Below are 19,737 nucleotides of genomic sequence, written 5' to 3'. Positions count from 1 at the left end.
TTATTATTACAGGGATAAATTGATTATTATTATTATGGAAATAAATTGATTATTATTATTATGGAAATAAATTCATGGTTATTATTACTGAAATAAATTGATTATTATTATTATTATGGAAATAAATTGATTATTATTATTATGGAAAAAAATTGATTATTATTATGGAAATAAATTGATTATTATTATTATGGAAATAAATTGATTATTATTATTATGGAAATAAATTGATTATTATTATTATGGAAATAAATTCATGATTATTATTATGGAAATAAATTGATCATTATTATTATGGAAATAAATTGATTTTCATATTCTGGCAATGTCAAGGACGAGCTTATTTAAAGGGTTAAAGCGGTTCTCAACCTTTTATGCTCGGCGACCCCTTTTTACAATCCCCCACTTAGCCGCGACCCCCCCCCCCCACCCCCCCCCCCCCCCCCCGCGCAGGACTTCACTTTGAAAGGTTACAAGGATCTCTTAGAAATGCTTAGGGCTTCGAATATGTGAGCTAAGTTGGTCACTACTGCCCCTTCGGTTGATACTTCAACAGAGTGTATTGTTTTTAAGATGTGCGTTGTAGAATTGGTATGTCCTCTAAACATAGATATGTTTAATTTCAGTTATATTTCTATTGTGGGATAGTAGTACGCCGATGTTAATTCTGATTATGTATATTTCTTGTTCGTTTTTTTATATATATCAATCCATCCATCCATCCCAGTGGCGCTACAGCCCATGGAGGGCTCTCGCCTGCTTGAACACATCCTTCCATTCAGATCTCTCCTGAGCCTTTCGTCTCCACGCCCTAACCCCAAGCTGCTTATATATGTCAAACAATATTTAAAAAGCAGTGTTTATGACTATTATCAAGGTAGAGTGTGACTTATCTTATCTTATATAATACAGACGTTACTTCAAAAAAGAAGATGATTACGTCCTACGCGTCATGCATTTAGTCATGCATATTAACCAATGACTTAAATTCTGCCAAGTCACTGGTTTTCCTGGCTAGCTCAGGCAACTCATTCCATGCTCTAATAGCACTAGGGAAGAAGGAGTATTTGTACAAATTTGTCCTAGCATATGGGACGAGGAATGTGCCTTTATCTTGGTGTCTTTCAGAGTATTTTATTCAATTTTGTTTTTGTATTTGAAGATTATGGTTCAGTGTTTTATGTATAATTGCTACTTTACTTTTGAGTCTTCCCGTCCTGAAGGCTTTCTAAATTTAGTGATTTTACTAAAGGTGTTACTCTGGTTAAGTGTGAATATTCGTTTGTTATGAATCTCCTTAGGGGTTTCATGTGAGGGCTTGTCTTAAATTTTGGGTGAGGCTCGCAAAGGGCGCGCCCTATCCATCTTCAGTGTCACTAATATCTATTTTTTCAATGGGTATCTGCATTGTTTTAAGTATCTATACCAAATATATAACTTGCAATACGCTATATCTTTCCCTTCTGCTTAGCACCCGGCTTCCAAACCGAGGCAGCATTCATTTCTGGGCCGTCCCATTCTTCTCTTTCCTTATCTTATCTTATCTTATCTTATATAATACAGACGTTACTTCAAAAAAGAAGATGATTACGTCCTACGCGTCATGCATCTAGTCATGCATATTAACCAATGACTTAAATTCTGCCAAGTCACTGGTTTTCCTGGCTAGCTCAGGCAACCCATTCCATGCTCTAATAGCACTAGGCAAGAAGGAGTATTTGTACAAATTTGTCCTAGCATATGGGACGAGGAATGTGCCTTTATCTTTGTGTCTTTCTGAGTCTTTTATTAAATTTTGTTTTCGTATTTTGAAGATTATGGTTCAGTGTTTTATGTATGATTGCTACTTTACTTTTGAGCCTTCTGTCCTGAAGGCTTTGTAAATTTAGTGATTTTACTAAAGGTGTTACTCTAGTTAAATGTGAATATTCGTTTGTTATGTATCTCACTGCTCTATTTTGTGTCTGTTCCAGTTTCTTAATGTTTTCTTGAGTTGAGGGGTCCCAAACGGATGATGCATATTCTATTATTGGCCTAACCAAGGTTACCACTTTATCAAAGACAATCCTACTTTAGATACTTAACCAAAGAGAGATGATTCTTACTTGAGGCATTGAATAAGAGATCACAATGTGTTGATCTCCCTTGAGGACTTCAATAAGAAATCACAATGAGATGGCCTCCCTTATTCAAGAGATTGGCCAATCACAAAACCATCAATTATATGATAGTTTTTAGGTCTTCACTTTTGAGATTCATATGAAAATATTGAAACCTGCCTTTTTACCTGCCTGAATGTACCACTTCGTGGGTCTACTGTGAGTTTGTGTTTGCACACAAATTATTTTTGTAACCTTGTAATTTTTAGTTGTTTTTTTTTTTCGATCAACTAACAAGATCCTCGAAATAAAGAATCACCCTTTGTGTCAGGATTTTGTGATTTTACCATTACAAAAGAGATACAAGACACAAGCTAGCAAAGACAAACAGACACAAACACTCTTTTGTTCCCCTGGCAATCAAATCATTAAATAAGAACAATCAGGTATAAACTTTGTCACATGTAAATTATGAGTGAGTCTGGTGTGAATGTACACTTTGGTTTCTTATAGTTATAATGTTTTTTGTTTGGTGTAATGCACAAATTGTAAGACAAATTTCCATACGGACAATAAAGATTATTATTTTTATTATTATTAATGGAACACGCACTTTAAAAAAAAGTCTTTTCTGAGATAGGCTGCAAAGTATGAAAAAATCTTACCTTTCCATCGCCACAAGATGTCCCGATGAGTGCTGAAATCTGGTAACAAGCGTGTTTTAAAGGATCAAAACAATACATTATGCGACAGATGGTAGAGATGTAGTTTTTGTCCAGCTGATGAAACGAAATAAAAGAAGTGGCTTCTACCCGTTCTATGTCGTATATTTATTTTATTTAAAACTACACACCAAATCTTGGAATAAGAATAAAGTATCATAATTATTTCTTGTACTTCATTAAAAAAAACAAAAAAAACAGGAAAATCAATTTAAAAAAAAAAAAAAAAACAGAATTAATTATTGGTAATTATTTTTTTGTTGGGTATCGAACAAGGAAAGAAATTACACTTGACAGATAAGGTGGTATAAGTTGAACTAGCTCACTTTATACTTTGGGTAGAGAATTTGACGAGTTCTTCAAAAATTTATCAGCGTTGGCCGATAAAAAAATGAAATCAGTAATTCTTGGATGCGTATTCTGCAAACCGCCAATATAATGGGGGGTTACCCGCTCGTTGTCTTGGGGGGGGGTGGATAGCTGGCGAACAACTCTAAGCCCTAGTTCAGTCCTTTGACGACAGTAACATCTTAACCTCTACCAGCGGAGCTAATAACACAGTCTCCAAGAAAACTCAACTCATATGTATAGAAAACAAAACACTTTATTCAGCCATTCAACATATCTACAACAGACTTCAAGTGGATCAACAGATGAATTCAACAGATATCTAAAAGTACATAGCCAACATGATATGAAAATTTTCCTATATTAATATCGCCACTAACTCTTGTTAGTAGCTTTTAGTCTTTAAATTTCTTATCTCAACATGACGAACTAACAAAACCCACAAAAGTATGCGGCTTTTATCTTTAAACAACAAAAAAATACAATCTGATTATTTACATTTTCTTAAGGAACTAAATATGCAACACAGTTTACTACAGACATCAATCTACCGTCTCTGCATAAAAGTTTATTTTAAAAAAAGTTCGTGATATTTACATAGCCTATGTAAACACAAATAAAGGTTTCCTTATAATTTTAGAGCTAGCTGACCAGAACAAAATACATTTAACTAATATTTATATTTGTTGTGAACAGTTCATGCACACTATGCTAGTGAATTTGACATAGTGATACTTAAAATACGAAAAAAAAAATCTTTTTTTTTGTTAACACATTGTAACATTATCTCCCTTACATTTATGTATTGTTTGGACATTTTGTGAAAAAAAATCGCTTGCATAATTAATTTAATAAACTAAACGGTTTGATATTAGAAAACAAAAAGTTAGTCGTTGCACCTAAACATTGCAAGCCAGAACGCAAGGTGAAATAAGATTTTTCATTTCTCTTCTAGTTTTTGAAATCTGAGTGTGACAGACGGACAGAAGGACAGACGGACAAATAGACAGACAGACATTTTGCACAAACCTGATACCGGCTTTTTCCCTTACGGGGCCGCAAAACAAAAATACGTCAGACACAAACACACGTACAAAACATACATATGTATTATTCTTGTTTAAATAATACAATAATCATAAACAATGTGATCATAACAATTCTCGCATAAAAGCCCCCCCCCCCCCTTTTTTCCTGCGCCAAAACGTCTTTCTTTGCCTAAGGTGACTAAGCAGGCATTAAGTGATAATAATACGAGAAGTAGACAATAAGTGATAAAGTGACTAAACATGTGTTGAAGGGTACGGTGACTAAGTAGACAGTAAATTATTTACCGACTAAGCAGGCAATGAGTGATAAATTGAGTAAGTGGATACTATATGAACAAGTGACTAAACAGACAATAAGGGATAATGTAAATAGGCAGGCAATGAATAAAAAAAGTGATGAATAAAAAAGGGACTAAGCTGGTTATGAACGATAAGGGGACTATGTAGGCAATGAGTGATAAACTGACTATGTAGGCAATGAGTGATAAACTGACTATGTAGGCAATGAGTGATAAACTGACTATGTAGGCAATGAGTGATAAACTGACTATGTAGGCAATGAGTGATAAACTGAGCTATGTAGGCAATGAGTGATAAACTGACTAAGTAGGCAATGAGTGATAAACTGACTATGTAGGCAATGAGTGATAAACTTACTATGTAGGCAATGAGTGATAAACTGACTATGTAGGCAATGAGTGATAAACTGACTATGTAGGCAATGAGTGATAAACTGAGCTATGTAGGCAATGACTGATAACCTGACTATGTAGGCAATGAGTGATAAACTGACTATGTAGGCAATGAGTGATAAACTGACTATGTAGGCAATGAGTGATAAACTGACTATGTAGGCAATGAGTGATAAACTGAACTATGTAGGCAATGAGTGATAAACTGACTATGTAGGCAATGAGTGATAAACTGAACTATGTAGGCAATGAGTGATAAACTGACTATGTAGGCAATGAGTGATAAACTGACTATGTAGGCGATGAGAGATAACCTGACTATGTAGGCAATGAGAGATAACCTGACTATGTAGGCAATGAGAGATAACCTGACTATGTAGGCAATGAGTGATAAACTGAACTATGTAGGCAATGAGTGATTAACAGACTATGTAGGCTATGAGTGATAAACTGACTATGTAGGCAATGAGTGATAAACTGAACTATGTAGGCAATGAGAGATAACCTGACTATGTAGGCAATAAGTGATAAACTGACTATGTAGGCAATGAGTGATAAACTGACTATGTAGGCAATAAGTGATAAACTGACTATGTAGGCAATGAGTGATAAACTGACTATGTAGGCAATGAGTGATAAACTGAACTATGTAGGCAATGAGTGATAACCTGACTATGTTGGCAATGAGTGATAAACTGACTATGTAGGCAATGAGTGATAAACTGAACTATGTAGGCAATGAGTGATAACCTGACTATGTTGGCAATGAGTGATAAACTGACTATGTAGGCAATGAGTGATAAACTGACTATGTAGGCAATAAGTGATAATCCGACTATGTAGGCAATGAGTGATAAACTGACTATGTAGGCAATGAGTGATAAACTGACTATGTAGGCAATAAGTGATAATCCGACTATGTAGGCAATGAGTGATAAACTGACTATGTAGGCAATGAGTGATAAACTGAACTATGTAGGCAATGAGTGATAAACTGACTATGTAGGCAATGAGTGATAACCTGACTATGTTGGCAATGAGTGATAAACTGACTATGTAGGCAATGAGTGATAAACTGACTATGTAGGCAATAAGTGATAATCTGACTATGTAGGCAATGAGTGATAAACTGACTATGTAGGCAACGAGTGATAAACTGAACTATGTAGGCAATGAGTGATAACCTGACTATGTAGGAAATAAGTGATAACCTGACTATGTAGGCAATGAGTGATAAACTGACTATGTAGGCAATGAGTGATAAACTGAACTATGTAGGCAATGAGTGATAACCTGACTATGTAGGCAATGAGTGATAAACTGACTATGTAGGCAATGAGAGATAACCTGGTTATGTAGGCAATGAGAGATAACCTGACTATGTAGGCAATGAGTGATAAACTGACTATGTAGGCAATGAGAGATAACCTTACTATGTAGGAAATAAGTGATAACCTGACTATGTAGGCAATGAGTGATTACCAGACTATGTAGGCTATGAGTGATAAACTGACTATGTAGGCAATAAGTGATAACCTGACTATGTAGGCAATGAGTGATTACCAGACTATGTAGGCTATGAGTGATAAACTGACTATGTAGGCAATAAGTGATAAACTGAACTATGTAGGCAATGAGTGATAAAATGCTTATGCAGACAGTGAGTGATAAAGTGACTATGCAGGCAGTACTACTATTAATCAGAAGTTATTGAGTTATTTAAACAGATGTGTGAGTCAAAGTGTTATCCCACTTACCCTGCATACATAGGAACCACTGCCATACATTTGTTGACACTGTTGATCAGGTTTGACCAACTGACCCCATTGTTTAGCATTTACATCTGGGATGTCTGCAGATGTTTCGATACTGTAGACCAAACATCTGTATCCTCGGCTTTGAATTAAGTAGAAAAAGAACATGAACACAGGCTATATCACATAAGACAAGAGCTCACATTTTAATTACAAGTCTTTACAGAACTTATGTCAACTGATTGTCTGTCTGGTAATATGTTTGTACAAGTTATTTCTTCACTTCCCATTTTCCCATCAAGTTGAAATTTTGCACGTCGAATTTGTATTTATCAGTGTACCTTAAAAAGTGGGCGACCAGCGGCTCTCCTGCCTTCTGCTAGATCACCATACAGAATGTCTTGTGGAAGTCGACCTTGTGGCATTTTGTAAATAAGACCAAGCCAGCCAAGGCGTCTGCTGCTGATAACACAAGCCAGCCAAGACGTCTGCTGCTGATAACACAAGCCAGCCAAGGCGTCTGCTGCTGATAACACAAGCCAGCCAAGGCGTCTGCTGCTGATAACACAAGCCAGCCAAGACGTCTGCTGCTGATAACACAAGCCAGCCAAGACGTCTGCTGCTGATAACACAAGCCAGCCAAGGCGTCTGCTGCTGATAACACAAGCCAGCCAAGGCGCCTGCTGCTGATAACACAAGCCAGCCAAGGCGTCTGCTGCTGAAAACACAAGCCAGCCAAGGCGTCTGCTGCTGATAACGCAGCGGATGTCGTGGATCCCTTCTCTTCGCAGCACTTCCTCATTGGTTATTTTATCTTGCCTCCCTTTTGTTTCTAAGTCCAACTTAAGCATCGGAAGAGGAGGCTATTCAGCTTTTTTTCCTCTGCTATGAGTAGGTTGACCATGCTTCACTACACTCATCATGCTTCCCACACTTTTTTTCTGCAGCAGTGACATGATGCCTATTGCCGAGGCTATTCTGTTGTTGATGTCTTTATCCAGTGGCACTTCGTTCGAAATAATAGAGACAAGATTTCTACAATATATATATAAGCTATAAGCTATCCCGACAAGACCAACGTCTAATCTTTCGACTCAGGACCGGACACAGCAGAATGCGACAGCACATGTACCGGAAGCTCAAAATTGGAACCAGTGAAATCTGCCCATGTGGAGTATCACCAGAGAAATGCAGACCATGTCCTCCAAAACTGCTCTCTTTACCAAGAGGCCCGTATAAGACATTGGCCCCCAAAAACACCCCAATATAAAGAAAACTATATGGAGAGCTCCCTGATTTTGGAAACCACTGCGCAGTTCATCTCATGTATTGGTCTACTTATCTGAACACTCCAACATAACAATGAGAAAGAAGAAGAAGAAGAAGAAGAACATGCTGCTTGATAATAGCAAATAGTAATATTCATTCCCCCATCCTTTTGATAAGCTATTAAATAGAATTTGTAATACCAAAATAAAAAAATCAAATGTTTTCAAATCGATCTAGAAACCAACCTGGTGTCCATCTTTTCCTCCAAAAAGCTGGTAAAATGACGTATGCTGCAGGGAGAGAACCGCCATGGATTGAACTCTGTCCCAGGCCTCACTTTAGCACCACTGATATCCATAATGTACCTCTGAGAATCATTGCAGGGGTACACCTCCCCATCGTGAAAGGCTGAGAGGCTGCGAAATGTTAATCATTCACGTGTTAATCTTATCTTATCTTATATAATACAGACGTTACTTCAGGAAAGAAGATGGTTACGTCCTACGCGTCATGCATTTAGTCATGCATATTAACCAATGATTTAAATTCTGCCAAGTCACTGGTTTTCCTGGCTAGCCCAGGGCAACCCATTCCATGCTCTAATAGCACTAGGGAAGAAGGAGTATTTGTACCAATTTGTCCTAGCATATGGGACGAGGAATGTGCCTTTACCTTTGTGTCTTTCTGAGTATTTTATTAGATTTTGTTTTTGTATTTGAAGACTATGGTTCAGTGTTTTATGTATAATTGCTACTTTACTTTTGAGTCTTCTGTCCCGAAGGCTTTCTAAATCTAAATTTAGTGATTTTATAAAATAGTACCTGGTGACCGAGCCTTGCTCGGATGAATAATTTGTTAAGGAAGGATATATGCCCGAAGTTATTTTGGGAATATTTTTGTAATTACGAAAAGTCCTCCTACAGTCTAGACAAACCATAACTCACGTCGTGTCGTTTTACAATGCATCTTTTGCGTCAAACTATTGGGTTATTATTGACTTGGAAGAAAGTTTTTGCAGTGTAACTTCTAAAATGGTTACGTTCTAACATTTGATATTGCAATTAGTATATTCATTATGGCTTTAGTACGAAGCATCAAGTGATACAAAATCTCTACGTTATAGGGTAAAACGTGCAGCTAGTAACAAAGTAAAATAGCGCATTTTTTCTAAAGAGACTTAAAACATCGCGTTAGCATTCTTAAGAAACGTTATTCTGGGGGGGGGGGGGGCATCTCTGTTACGCCGACCACCTTTCAGCTCACTAAAAAAAGTGCCCTGCCCAGCGTGACTGACGGACTGTAAGAAGTTCATACCATTTCGCAAGAATATCGCTGTTTTTTTTTAGTGCGGCCTTGCCACAGTATGTCTATGATGATGTGCAAATATCTTCGGTGAAGGCGTTCAAGAAGTCTTTAGTTGCTTTCTATAAAGTACTCATGTCTCAGATCCACAAAGTAGGGTTGAGATAGACACTATTTGGTAGACACTGATTTTTGTAGACAGGCGGAGCGATTTATTTCACGACATTCTCGCTTGGAGGCTTGATCACATATCAACCTCCCTTTTAAGCAAAGCGTCATTTGATACTATGCTTCCCAGATATGTGAAGTTAACTATCACGTTAAGGGATGTCTATGCGAGGTGATCTTTGGCTGAGCAGGTTTTATAGGGTGACCTCTGTAACATAACATCTGGAACATGATTTCCCCGAACTTTTATAAGCCCAGCGCTAATTCTAGGTGTAAATCATTAAATTAAACCATTATAACTTATAATAGGGTTCCCGTGGTCTCCTTGTATTCAAGGAGCTCCTGGAAATCTCCTGAAACTCATAAAAATGTCCTTAAAATAGACAAAATTGTCATTTTGGGGTGTCAATCAATATGGTAAACGCGAGTCCTACGCGTGATAATAACAAAACGGCATCGTCAGCTTTCATTTAATAAAAATGTAATGCAAATGTAATGCAAATACGGATTTATTTTCTAATCAAAATCTTTATTTTCACTTATTATCCTTATCCCTACCCTTACTGGTCCGCTCGTAATCCATTTGACATAGGGCCCCGCAAATGTTAGGGCCGGCCCTGGTTGTGCAAGTAAGGCATAGATAAGCTGTGTTATGACCATTTCCTATGTTTTGGTATGGGACAGTAGACTTCGAAGCTTAAACACATTGCAATAATTCACCAGCAAAATAATAACAAAGTAAAAGCTACCTACGGATGTACGCAATTAAAGTGTAAACAATTTATAAAGCCTTTAAAACATAATAACTAATCATGCATAAAGATATTTAATTTCATTATTTTTTTCCATAGTTTCATAATGGATCAATGTACAATAAGATGGTGCGCAAATGTTTAATTACGCCAATTGAATCATTAAAACTTTTTCTTGTTTGCGAAGAAATGTCTTAGTGTACTGCTGTGAGCCTAGTGACGTAAGCGGTGTCAAGTTTTTTTCCCATTGACGTCATATAGAAAATTTTCATTCATAAAACATTCTAGCCAAAATTAATTTTTCGATAATGAGGCATTTTCAAACCGATATAACGGTTGACCTCGAGTTTTCCCGATGTGGCCAATGAGTTGAGAATTTTTTTCTCACTATTATGCACATACCGTGAACTTTTAAAGAAAATCGTTAGAGCCGTTTTCGAAATAAAATTTATAAATATATATACATACATACATACATACAAGAATTGCTCGCTTAAGAGTATAGGATTAATAGTATGGTCTATTTAAGGAAGCCGGTCCACCTCGCCTCTTAGATGGCTGTCGTATTATATGTTCGTCTCTCCATACTGTTATTACTCTCTCTCCCTCTCTCTCCCTCTCCCTCTCTCTCTCTCTCTCTATATATATATATATATATATAATAAGGCCTCACGGAAACGCTTCAAAGACCAGCTTAGGCGTCAACTTTCCTTAACTGACATAGACGAAAGCACCTGGTTGTATGCGGCCTCCGAACGAGACAGCTTGAGGTCACTCACGAAGGCCGCGGGATACACATTTGAGACCAAAAGAAAATCTGCTGCCGAGGACAAACGCAGACGGCGAAAAGAAAATCTAAATCGACCACTTGCGGACAATGGTTATGCTTGCCCTGGATGTAGCAAAATATTTAGGTCACAGCTGGGGCTGCGCAGCCTCGGGAAATACTGCATTCCTCACTAATCTTTGGACTCGAAGACAAGCCTTATTTTTATGGCTTTAGTAAGAATCATCAAGTGATGCAAAATCTCTACGTTGTAGTGTAAAACGTGCACCTAGTAACAAAGTAAAATCGCGCATTTTTTCATAAGAGACTTAAAAACATCGCGTTAGTATTCTAAAGAAGCGTTATTGTGAGGCATCTCTGTTACTCCGACAACCTTTCAGCTTACTAAAAAAAAAAGATTGCCTAAAATATGTTCGTCCCCCATACGGAATAAGTGCCCTGCAAAGCGTGACTGTCTCATTATAAGAAGTTCATACCATTTTGCAAGAATATCGCTGTTTGTATTGCGGTCTTTGGTGAAGGCGTTCAAGAAGTTTTAGTTGCTTTCTATAAAGTAATCATTTCTCAGATCCACAAAGAGGGGTTGAGAGAATCACTGGTTGACACTGATTTTTGTAGATAGGTGGAGCGATTTATTTCGCCACACTCTCGCTTGGAGGCGTCCAAAAGCACGACTATCCCTGATCACATATCAACCTCTCTTTAAATAAATGCGTCATTTGATACTATGCTTCCCAGATAATGTGAAGTTATCTACCACTTTAAGGAGATGTCTATGCGCAGTGATCTTTGGGCGGAGTAAGTTTTATTGGGTGACTTCTGGAACATGACTTCTGTTTTACCGAGGTTTTTAGGTGAACCAAAAAAAGCAGCAGCGTAATGAAAATTCGTTGACCGCGAGCTGGATATCATCTGGGCCAGCCTTAGGTCTATGCTGCCGCAGCTGACCCCGAAGGTACAAAAGCCCCCCGCTAATTCTAGGTGTAAATTATTAAATTAAATCATTATAATTTATAATAAGATTCCCGTGGTCTCCTTGTTTTCAAGGAGCTTCTGGAAATCTGAAACTCATAAAAATGTCCTTAAAAAGACAAAATTGTCATTTTGGGGTTTCAATTAATATGGTAAACGCCAGTCCTACGAGTGATATAAAAAAAAACGGCATTGTCATCTTTCATTTAATAAAATTGTAATGCAAATACGAATTTATTTTCTAATACAAAATCTTTATTTTCACTTATTATCCTTATCCCTACCCTTACTGGTCCGCGCGCAATCCATTTCACATAGGGCCCGCAAATGTTAGGGCCGGCCCTGGTTGTGCAAGTAAGGCATAGATAAGCTTGATCAATGTACAATAAGATGGTGCGCAAATGTTTAATTACGCCAATTGATTCATTAAAACTTGTTCTTGTTTGCGAAGAAATGTCTTAGTGTACTGCTGTGAGCCTAGTGACGTAAGCGGTGTCAAGTTTTTTCCCATTGACGTCATATATAAAATTTCATTCATAAAACATTCTAGCCAAAATTAATTTTTCGATAATGAGGCATTTTCAAACCGATATAACGGTCGACCTCGAGTTTTCCCGATGTGGCCAATGAGTTGAGAATTTTTTTCTCACTAATATGCACATACCTTGAAATTTTAAAGAAAATCGTTAGAGCCGTTTTTGAAATAAAATTTATATATATATATATATATATATATAAATATATATACATACATACAAGAATTGCTCGCTTAAGAGTATAGGATAAAATGGTGTATTTGGCTACGATATAGGTATGGTGTATACCTTCGATCGTCAGAAAATTAATATAAAGTAGACTAGTCGACCCACGACGTAGCATACGCCGCTGTTTAGTGACGGGTGAACACTTCCTGGAAGACACAGTTGTCTAAATGGGGTGGATTTGGACAAACGACTGTGAGTGAATGAAAAGAAGGAGCTCTGAAGAGAGCAACATACAATTGTCCATGACTGAAAACAGGTTTTGCAAGATACAGGCATTTCTTTTTGCACGTTTAGCCTTGTGCTTTATTAATTGTCATGGCAAAAGGCTAATCTAACGGAATAGATGTAGTCAAATATAGAATGTATAAAGCAGGCATGTCAATCAAACATTTCGTTCGAAGGCCACATACTTTGTATGCTTGACCACCTCAAGAAGTATCAAAATAATGTTAAATTGTAATACGATTAACAGTCACCACTAATTTGTCGAACATTTATTTTAAATTGAACTACATGTGACTATTTCATTTATTTATTAACTAATAATCTTTCAAGTTATCTTTTGCGTTCAGTATTGATTTGTTAACTTTTTTCATTATTATTAATTGTTAATAATTACATGATAAATAAGCCACAAGTTCTCTGGCTCTCCTGTAATAAAGTATGAAGATATTTTTTTTGCACTACGTGAGGTGATTGTATTGTTTCTGAACATGAAAGGTGAACCTGTTGAACATTTTCAAACTGACGAATTTGTTCAGGATTTGGCAGTAGCAGTTGATCTCTCTGGTCATCTGCAAGACTTGAGTTTGAAACTTCAAAGAAAAGACAAAATTGTCACAACTGCGCGTGATGATGTGAAGTGCTTTCAAGCAGAGTTATGACTTTGGATAAACCCGAATATTATGAGAAAACCATAGACATAAATAAATATAGACTGGCCGAAGGAAGTAACTTCATGTAACTTGAAAACGTGTATATCTATTGTATTCGGATTTCTTAATTATGAAAAATTGCATGATCTTCATTCTTAGAGATTTTTAAAAAAAGTGAAAATAATGTCATACTTATATAGGTTATGGCTGAAATAGATATGAATACTTAACTTTTATACTGCTCATAAATGCTGTATAATAAAGTACACAAAATTACAAGTCACACATTTTCGTTTCATAAAACTCTTTAATCGGCCAGTCTATATTTATTTATGTCTATGGAGAAAACCTTTTTCTCTTCTCAGCGTGTCTGGAACTTAACAAAAATAAATACGGCTGCAGCATTTGGTAATCAGGTCCATCTCAAATCGTTATTAGTTAATTTCAAAGACTGTTTTCGTGACTTCGTTACAAATGAGCCAAGAATATTTGTAGCGTTAATTGGCTCCTGAAAATACTGGTGACAATTTGCAGTCAGATTCTTTGTTGAAAGCGAAGCATTTAGAAGTGGCTGTGCCAAAATTTTACAATCATTTACCTAAAAGGTACGTTGAATTGCGGAATATTTGACCCAGAATTCTAACTATGTTTGCAGGAACTTATCTCTATGAGCAGTTCATTTCCATATTGAAAGCTACAAAAATCACCTCCCCGTTCGAGATTAACTAATCGAAATTTGCAATTAGTTATAAAAGTGTCAGGCGTAAAGAAACTTTAACCTGATACTAATAAACTTGCACCAGTAAAGATGTCAAGCATGAGGACAATGAAAATAATGAGTAATCATAATAATTTTTAATGAAAAAAAATATTACTACAAATTAAGCTAACTAAGGGACAGGTATTCCATTAATTATTTTATTCTTTTGTTTTTTTTGTTTCTGATTTACATAAAACTAGTAGGCTGCTTTCCAAATGATTTTTGGCTGCGGCCCTTCAGTTCATAGTAAGTTTTTTTTTTTAATGTGGCCCATACATCTTACTGAGTTTATCATGCCTGGTACAAAGAGAAAGATTATTTGTTCTCACCCCCTTTCTTTTGTTTTTTTCTGTCGAGGCAAAATTTACGTGGGGCAACTCTAGTCCGACTTGCAGAAATAAAAGAGTTACCTTTCCATGACTTGCATGGTAGGGCTATGAAAAGAATTATAGAGAGAGATGACGTCCTGTCAGTAATTAATTACCTATGTGCCAGTTCATGTGCTACGGTATCTATGGTATCGTAATTATAACCTTGACGATCCCAAATCACAGAAACACTCTTGCCATCTGTTTGACACATTGTTGCATTAAAAGTCGACCCTGAGAGATAAAACGATCGCCATTTTAGAGCATAGGTCAAGGTCCTTTGTGTTCTCTGGGTAAGTTTGGAAATGTTACTTCCGCTTAGCTAATTGCTTATGATAATAAGAAAGCGTAGACTGTGTTATTATGTATGTGATTTTACCAGTAGCGGCCTTAGGGGATGGGAAGTGGGGCAACTGACCCAGGCCCCGCGCCTGATGGGGGCCCGCGCTTGGAGATTCTCTGTAACCGTCTTCTTTGAAAACCAGATCAGTTCGTATAAACTAGGATTTGTTAAACTATGTAAAAGTTAAATTGCAAGTGTTCTGGTTCTTCCTAGAAATTAGGCTAACAGTTAGAATGGCTGCCTGGTCGTGCCGTTTGCGCGCTGGACTGTCGTTCGGATTTATCGACGGTCGAGGGTTCAAACCCTGCCCGCTCCCATCCCCCGTCGTCCTGCGGGAGGTTTGGACTAGGAAGTAAACTATCTTCAACTCTGAAGGAACATCCGAAACATGTGAAACAAACATACAAATAGTTACTTTCTGACTCCAGCGGGTCTGGAAGGAATTAATAGTATCCAGTTTATTGATTTCTCATCATACAATAGTTTCTGAATCATTAGTTACGCTCAATAACCTTAAAGGCGAATTCTTTCATGCAGAACAGGTACAATATAGTACGTAATGTAGTCAAATTGCCAATAGTACAGTACTTACGTTAGGCACTATGTTTGTAGCAAAAAAAAAAGGTGTTAGGGCGGACTATCCCGTTAGCACAGTGTGGTACGGTATATACGTATTTACCCTTAAGGCTCAGGACCCAGCATGTGACACTCGCCAAGGATCTTGTCCACTGCTAAGTCCGCATCTGGATCTTACCCATTGGAAATTTAATTTTTTTTTTTTTTTTTTTTTTTGTGTGATTGTAACTGCGAATATATATTTTATTAAGTGAAGGTATGTATTTTTGGTATTGTACTAATGCAGCGGTTCTCAACCTTTTAAGCTCGGCGACCCCTTTTTACAACCCCCCACTCTGCCGCGACCCCCCCCCCCCCCCACACACACACACAGCAATAGAAGAGTAGACAATACCGATCCAAATTTTCGATGGTCTTAGGCGACCCCTGGCAAATGGTCAATCGACCCCCAAGGGGTTCGCGTCCCACAGGTTGAGAACCCCTGTACTAATGAATGATTTAATAATATTGAGGAGAACTAAGGTTCTAGTTTGTTCTATTGAGTTGTCCGACCAACGTTAGATAGCATTTTGTTAGTCAACAATCACAAAGAGGAGTAGCTTCAACCAATGGGCATCAGGAAACACAGGAATAGCCATGTACAAAGAAATGACTACGCCTAACAAACTGGACAGTATTAACTTCCTCCCCCGCAAAGAACAATCTACAATCTTCCAACTAAGAACAGGACACACACCACTATTAAATTACCACCTGAACAAAATAAACTCCACACAACTACCCCCTTTGCAGACACTGCGCCCACCCCTTTGAAACCGTAAACCATATCCTCTTTGAACGCCCCTCCCTAATCCACCTTAGGCAGACCCTACTTCCACTACAGCCCAACATAACCAACACCCTGTACGGCAGTGCTGAACAACTGAAGAAAACAGCACACTTTTTTTCCTTGGCACAGTCTGCTAAAGAGCTCCCAGCTCAGCAGCAATAAAGCTGGCTAGAAGAAGAAGAAGAAGAAGAAATAGCATTTTAGTTTTATGTTCTGGTTTGATTTGTACACTGTCTGTCAAAAGACCTTAACGATATTTAAAAAAAAAAAGTGACCGTTAATCAGCACTTACCTGAGACCGGTGCACCTTGATCACAGAGGTCATAACTATAACATAAAAAAATGGATGCGACATTTCTCGTTATTCTTAAAACTATTTCATTTATAATGACATTTTCAATGAATCTATTTAAATGATTCTGTTTAAAATGCCTTTCTACAAATTTACAGTATTTTAACTGACTCTATACAATAACTTTTGAATGTATTTATTTTTTTCTATTTAAAATTACACGATTATACAAAGTAAGAAATATTGTTTAGAGTGGAACATTGCTTGGCTTTCGAATCTCGTATTTGAATCTCAGTGGAGACGTGTTTTTTTTTGTTGTTTTTTTTTAATTTTTTTCGAATAGTCACTTCCTTTTTACAAAACTTATATCATCTAATTCTATATGTCTGGAAAGTAAAAAAAAACCACGTTTCTACACGTTATTTCACCCACACCAAATCCTGGATCAAGTTTAAAATTTTGCACAAATCAAAATCGGGAGGAAAAAAACAAATATTAACTAACCCCCCTCTTTATTTCTGATCCGTGATCTCTGTCGAGGCGAAAGTTACGTGGGGTAACTCTATTCCAACTTGTAGAGATAAAAGAGTTATCTTTCCATGACTTTATCGTGGTGTAACGCATGGTTGGGCCATGAAGAGATATAAGATATATATATCTATATAGAGTTAAAATATAATACACCAATATATACAAGGTTGCGCCAATGGTCAATTGAGCAATGTAGATCTAGAAGTGACAATGTCAACACACACAGTGGACAAAAGGCAATACATAAGCATGTACACATTAAGTAATTATGTTTCCTATGACCAGGGGCGGACTGGCTATATGGGTATTCGGGTAAATGCCCGGTGGGCCGGTATCCAAATGGGCTTGTAGGGTCACCCAAAGGGCGTGATAAACGCGAAGATGATACATATTAAATTGAAAAAAACAAAACAAAAACAAAAACATTCTCTTATAAAAGTGGCTCTCTGAGTATCGTGTTATTTTTTTTTTTACAGACTCAACATTGTAGGCCCTAAATAGTCATTATTCTAATTTAATTGAACACATTCTCCGAAATAATGTAAAGAGCTGACGTCCGTAGACAGTGTTAATCGTAGGCTTCATCCTTTCAGGGCCTACACACTAAGTGTCAGTAAGTGATAATAAAAAAGTAACCTAAGGACTGTATTTCTTATAAAGATATAGAGCGTTGTAGAGTTATCGATACAATGTTAAACTTAACTATTTTGATGACATGTAGGCCCATCGTATGATATACAATTTATGGGCCGGAGTGTATAGTCATGCCTGGGCCGATTTTGACACCCAGTCCGACCCTGCCTACGACTGTGAGAAATACACACGATGAACATAAGCTACATTTAATCTTATTAAATACAGACATTACTTCAAAAAAAGAAGATGATTACATCCTAAGTGTGTTCTAGTTCAATCTGGTCATGCTTGTTAACCAATGACTTAAATTCTGCCAAGTCAATGGTTTTCCTGGCTGGATTAGGCAGCCCATTCAACGCTCTAGCACAGGGGTTCTCAACCTGTGGGATCGCGACCCCTTTGGGGGTCGATTGACGATTTGCCAGGGGTCGCCTAAGACCATCGAAAAAAATGAATTGTTTTTGTCCATTCTTCTATTGCTGTGTGTGTATGCGGAGGGGGGGGGGTCGCGACAGAGTGGAGGGGGGTGTAAAAAGGGGTCGACGAGCCTAGAAGATTGAGAACCGCTGCTCTAACAGAAAAGAAAGAATATTTGTACAAATATATGGAACGAGGAATGTGCCTTTATCTTTTTGTCTTCCTGAGTATTTTATCAGGTTTTTGTTTTTGTATTTTCTGGCCCTAACCAGACGGTTATAAACTTCCCTTGAAAGCGTGGCGTCATTTGATACCATACTTCCAAGATGTACGAAGTGGCCTACCACGTTAAGGGGCTGTCCATTTACGTGATTTTTGGGGGCTGATTAGATCCAAACTAATTAATACAATTAAACTTAATATAAGCTGGGTTTTTTTTTTATTTTTTTTTTTACGTAGAAATAAAACTCTCGAGGAGAGGGGAAATTCTAATTTAATTCATCGAATTTGGCGACTGTTGTTTTTGCTTTAATTTTTATTGAAGAATTGAGAAAAAGGGTGGGGGGGACTCAAAGCCTCCTTGTCTGCGACAAAGCAAGTGATGGTTTAACGTGAACATATGATCCCTAAAAACAAAACGAAAGCAATGAAACCAGTTATGAATTTCCCACCCCATCCCCACTCCGGAGGCGCGGTGGCTGAGCGGTAAAGCGCTTGACTTCCGAACCGGGGACCGGGGTTCAAATCCTGGTGAAGACTGGGATTTTAAATTTCGGGATCTTCGGGCGCCTCTGAGTCCACCCAGCTCTAATGGGTACCTGACATTAGTTAGGGAAAAGTAAAGGCGGTTGGTCGTTGTGCTGGCCACATGCCACCCTCGTTAACCGTACGCCACAGAAACAGATGACCTTTACATCATCTGCCCTATAGACCACAAGGTCTGAAAGGGGAACTTTTTTTACTTTTTTACCCCCACTGCGAGTGGTTTTGATATGGGGGTGGGGGGGGCTGAACACCGGACTCCCCCCCTCCCATCCCCAGGCTACGCCTATGTGTGTGCATGACTTAATTCAATTAATGTTCTTAATGTGAAATAAAAATTTACAGTCTCGACCTGCTTAACTGAGTTTCACTATCGTAGTCGCATCTTAAATCTTATAAACCTAACCCAATGATCTTTTTTAATCCCGTAAACCCCTTGGAAGTCTATGTTGACCCCCTTGGGTCCATTTAGACCACTATGAGAAACACTGCTCTTGATCTAGAAATCTATAGAGCTAAATTAGATCTATATAGAAATATAAGCAACCATATAAATATACTGAACGTTTCATTAAAAATAGTAATATTTTATAATGTAGATCTGTATCTAGGTATTGGTCTCATAGCAGAATAAGATAAATGAAATAACATAATCTTATCTGATCTTATA

At 37.5% G+C, this 19,737-nt stretch overlaps 1 protein-coding gene across 1 annotated transcript in view; it reads right to left on the bottom strand.

Annotated features, from left to right (window-relative positions):
• Positions 1-19,737, bottom strand: part of LOC106067575 (uncharacterized) — a 55,478-nt gene that overhangs the window by 21,760 nt on the left and 13,981 nt on the right. Inside the window, exons 8-12 of the mRNA XM_056009219.1 lie at positions 16,722-16,756; positions 14,798-14,915; positions 8,179-8,349; positions 6,668-6,806; positions 2,765-2,878 (exon numbers count right to left, since the gene is read on the bottom strand). Of these exons, the coding sequence (XP_055865194.1) occupies positions 2,765-2,878; positions 6,668-6,806; positions 8,179-8,349; positions 14,798-14,915; positions 16,722-16,756 (577 nt within the window). The remainder of the gene's footprint in view (positions 1-2,764; positions 2,879-6,667; positions 6,807-8,178; positions 8,350-14,797; positions 14,916-16,721; positions 16,757-19,737) is intronic.

The sequence above is a fragment of the Biomphalaria glabrata genome, chromosome 13, assembly GCF_947242115.1.
Source record: "Biomphalaria glabrata chromosome 13, xgBioGlab47.1, whole genome shotgun sequence".
NCBI lineage: Eukaryota > Metazoa > Mollusca > Gastropoda > Planorbidae > Biomphalaria > Biomphalaria glabrata.
The sequence above is the reverse complement of the archived record's forward strand: the minus strand, read 5'-3'. Positions and strand labels throughout refer to the sequence as shown.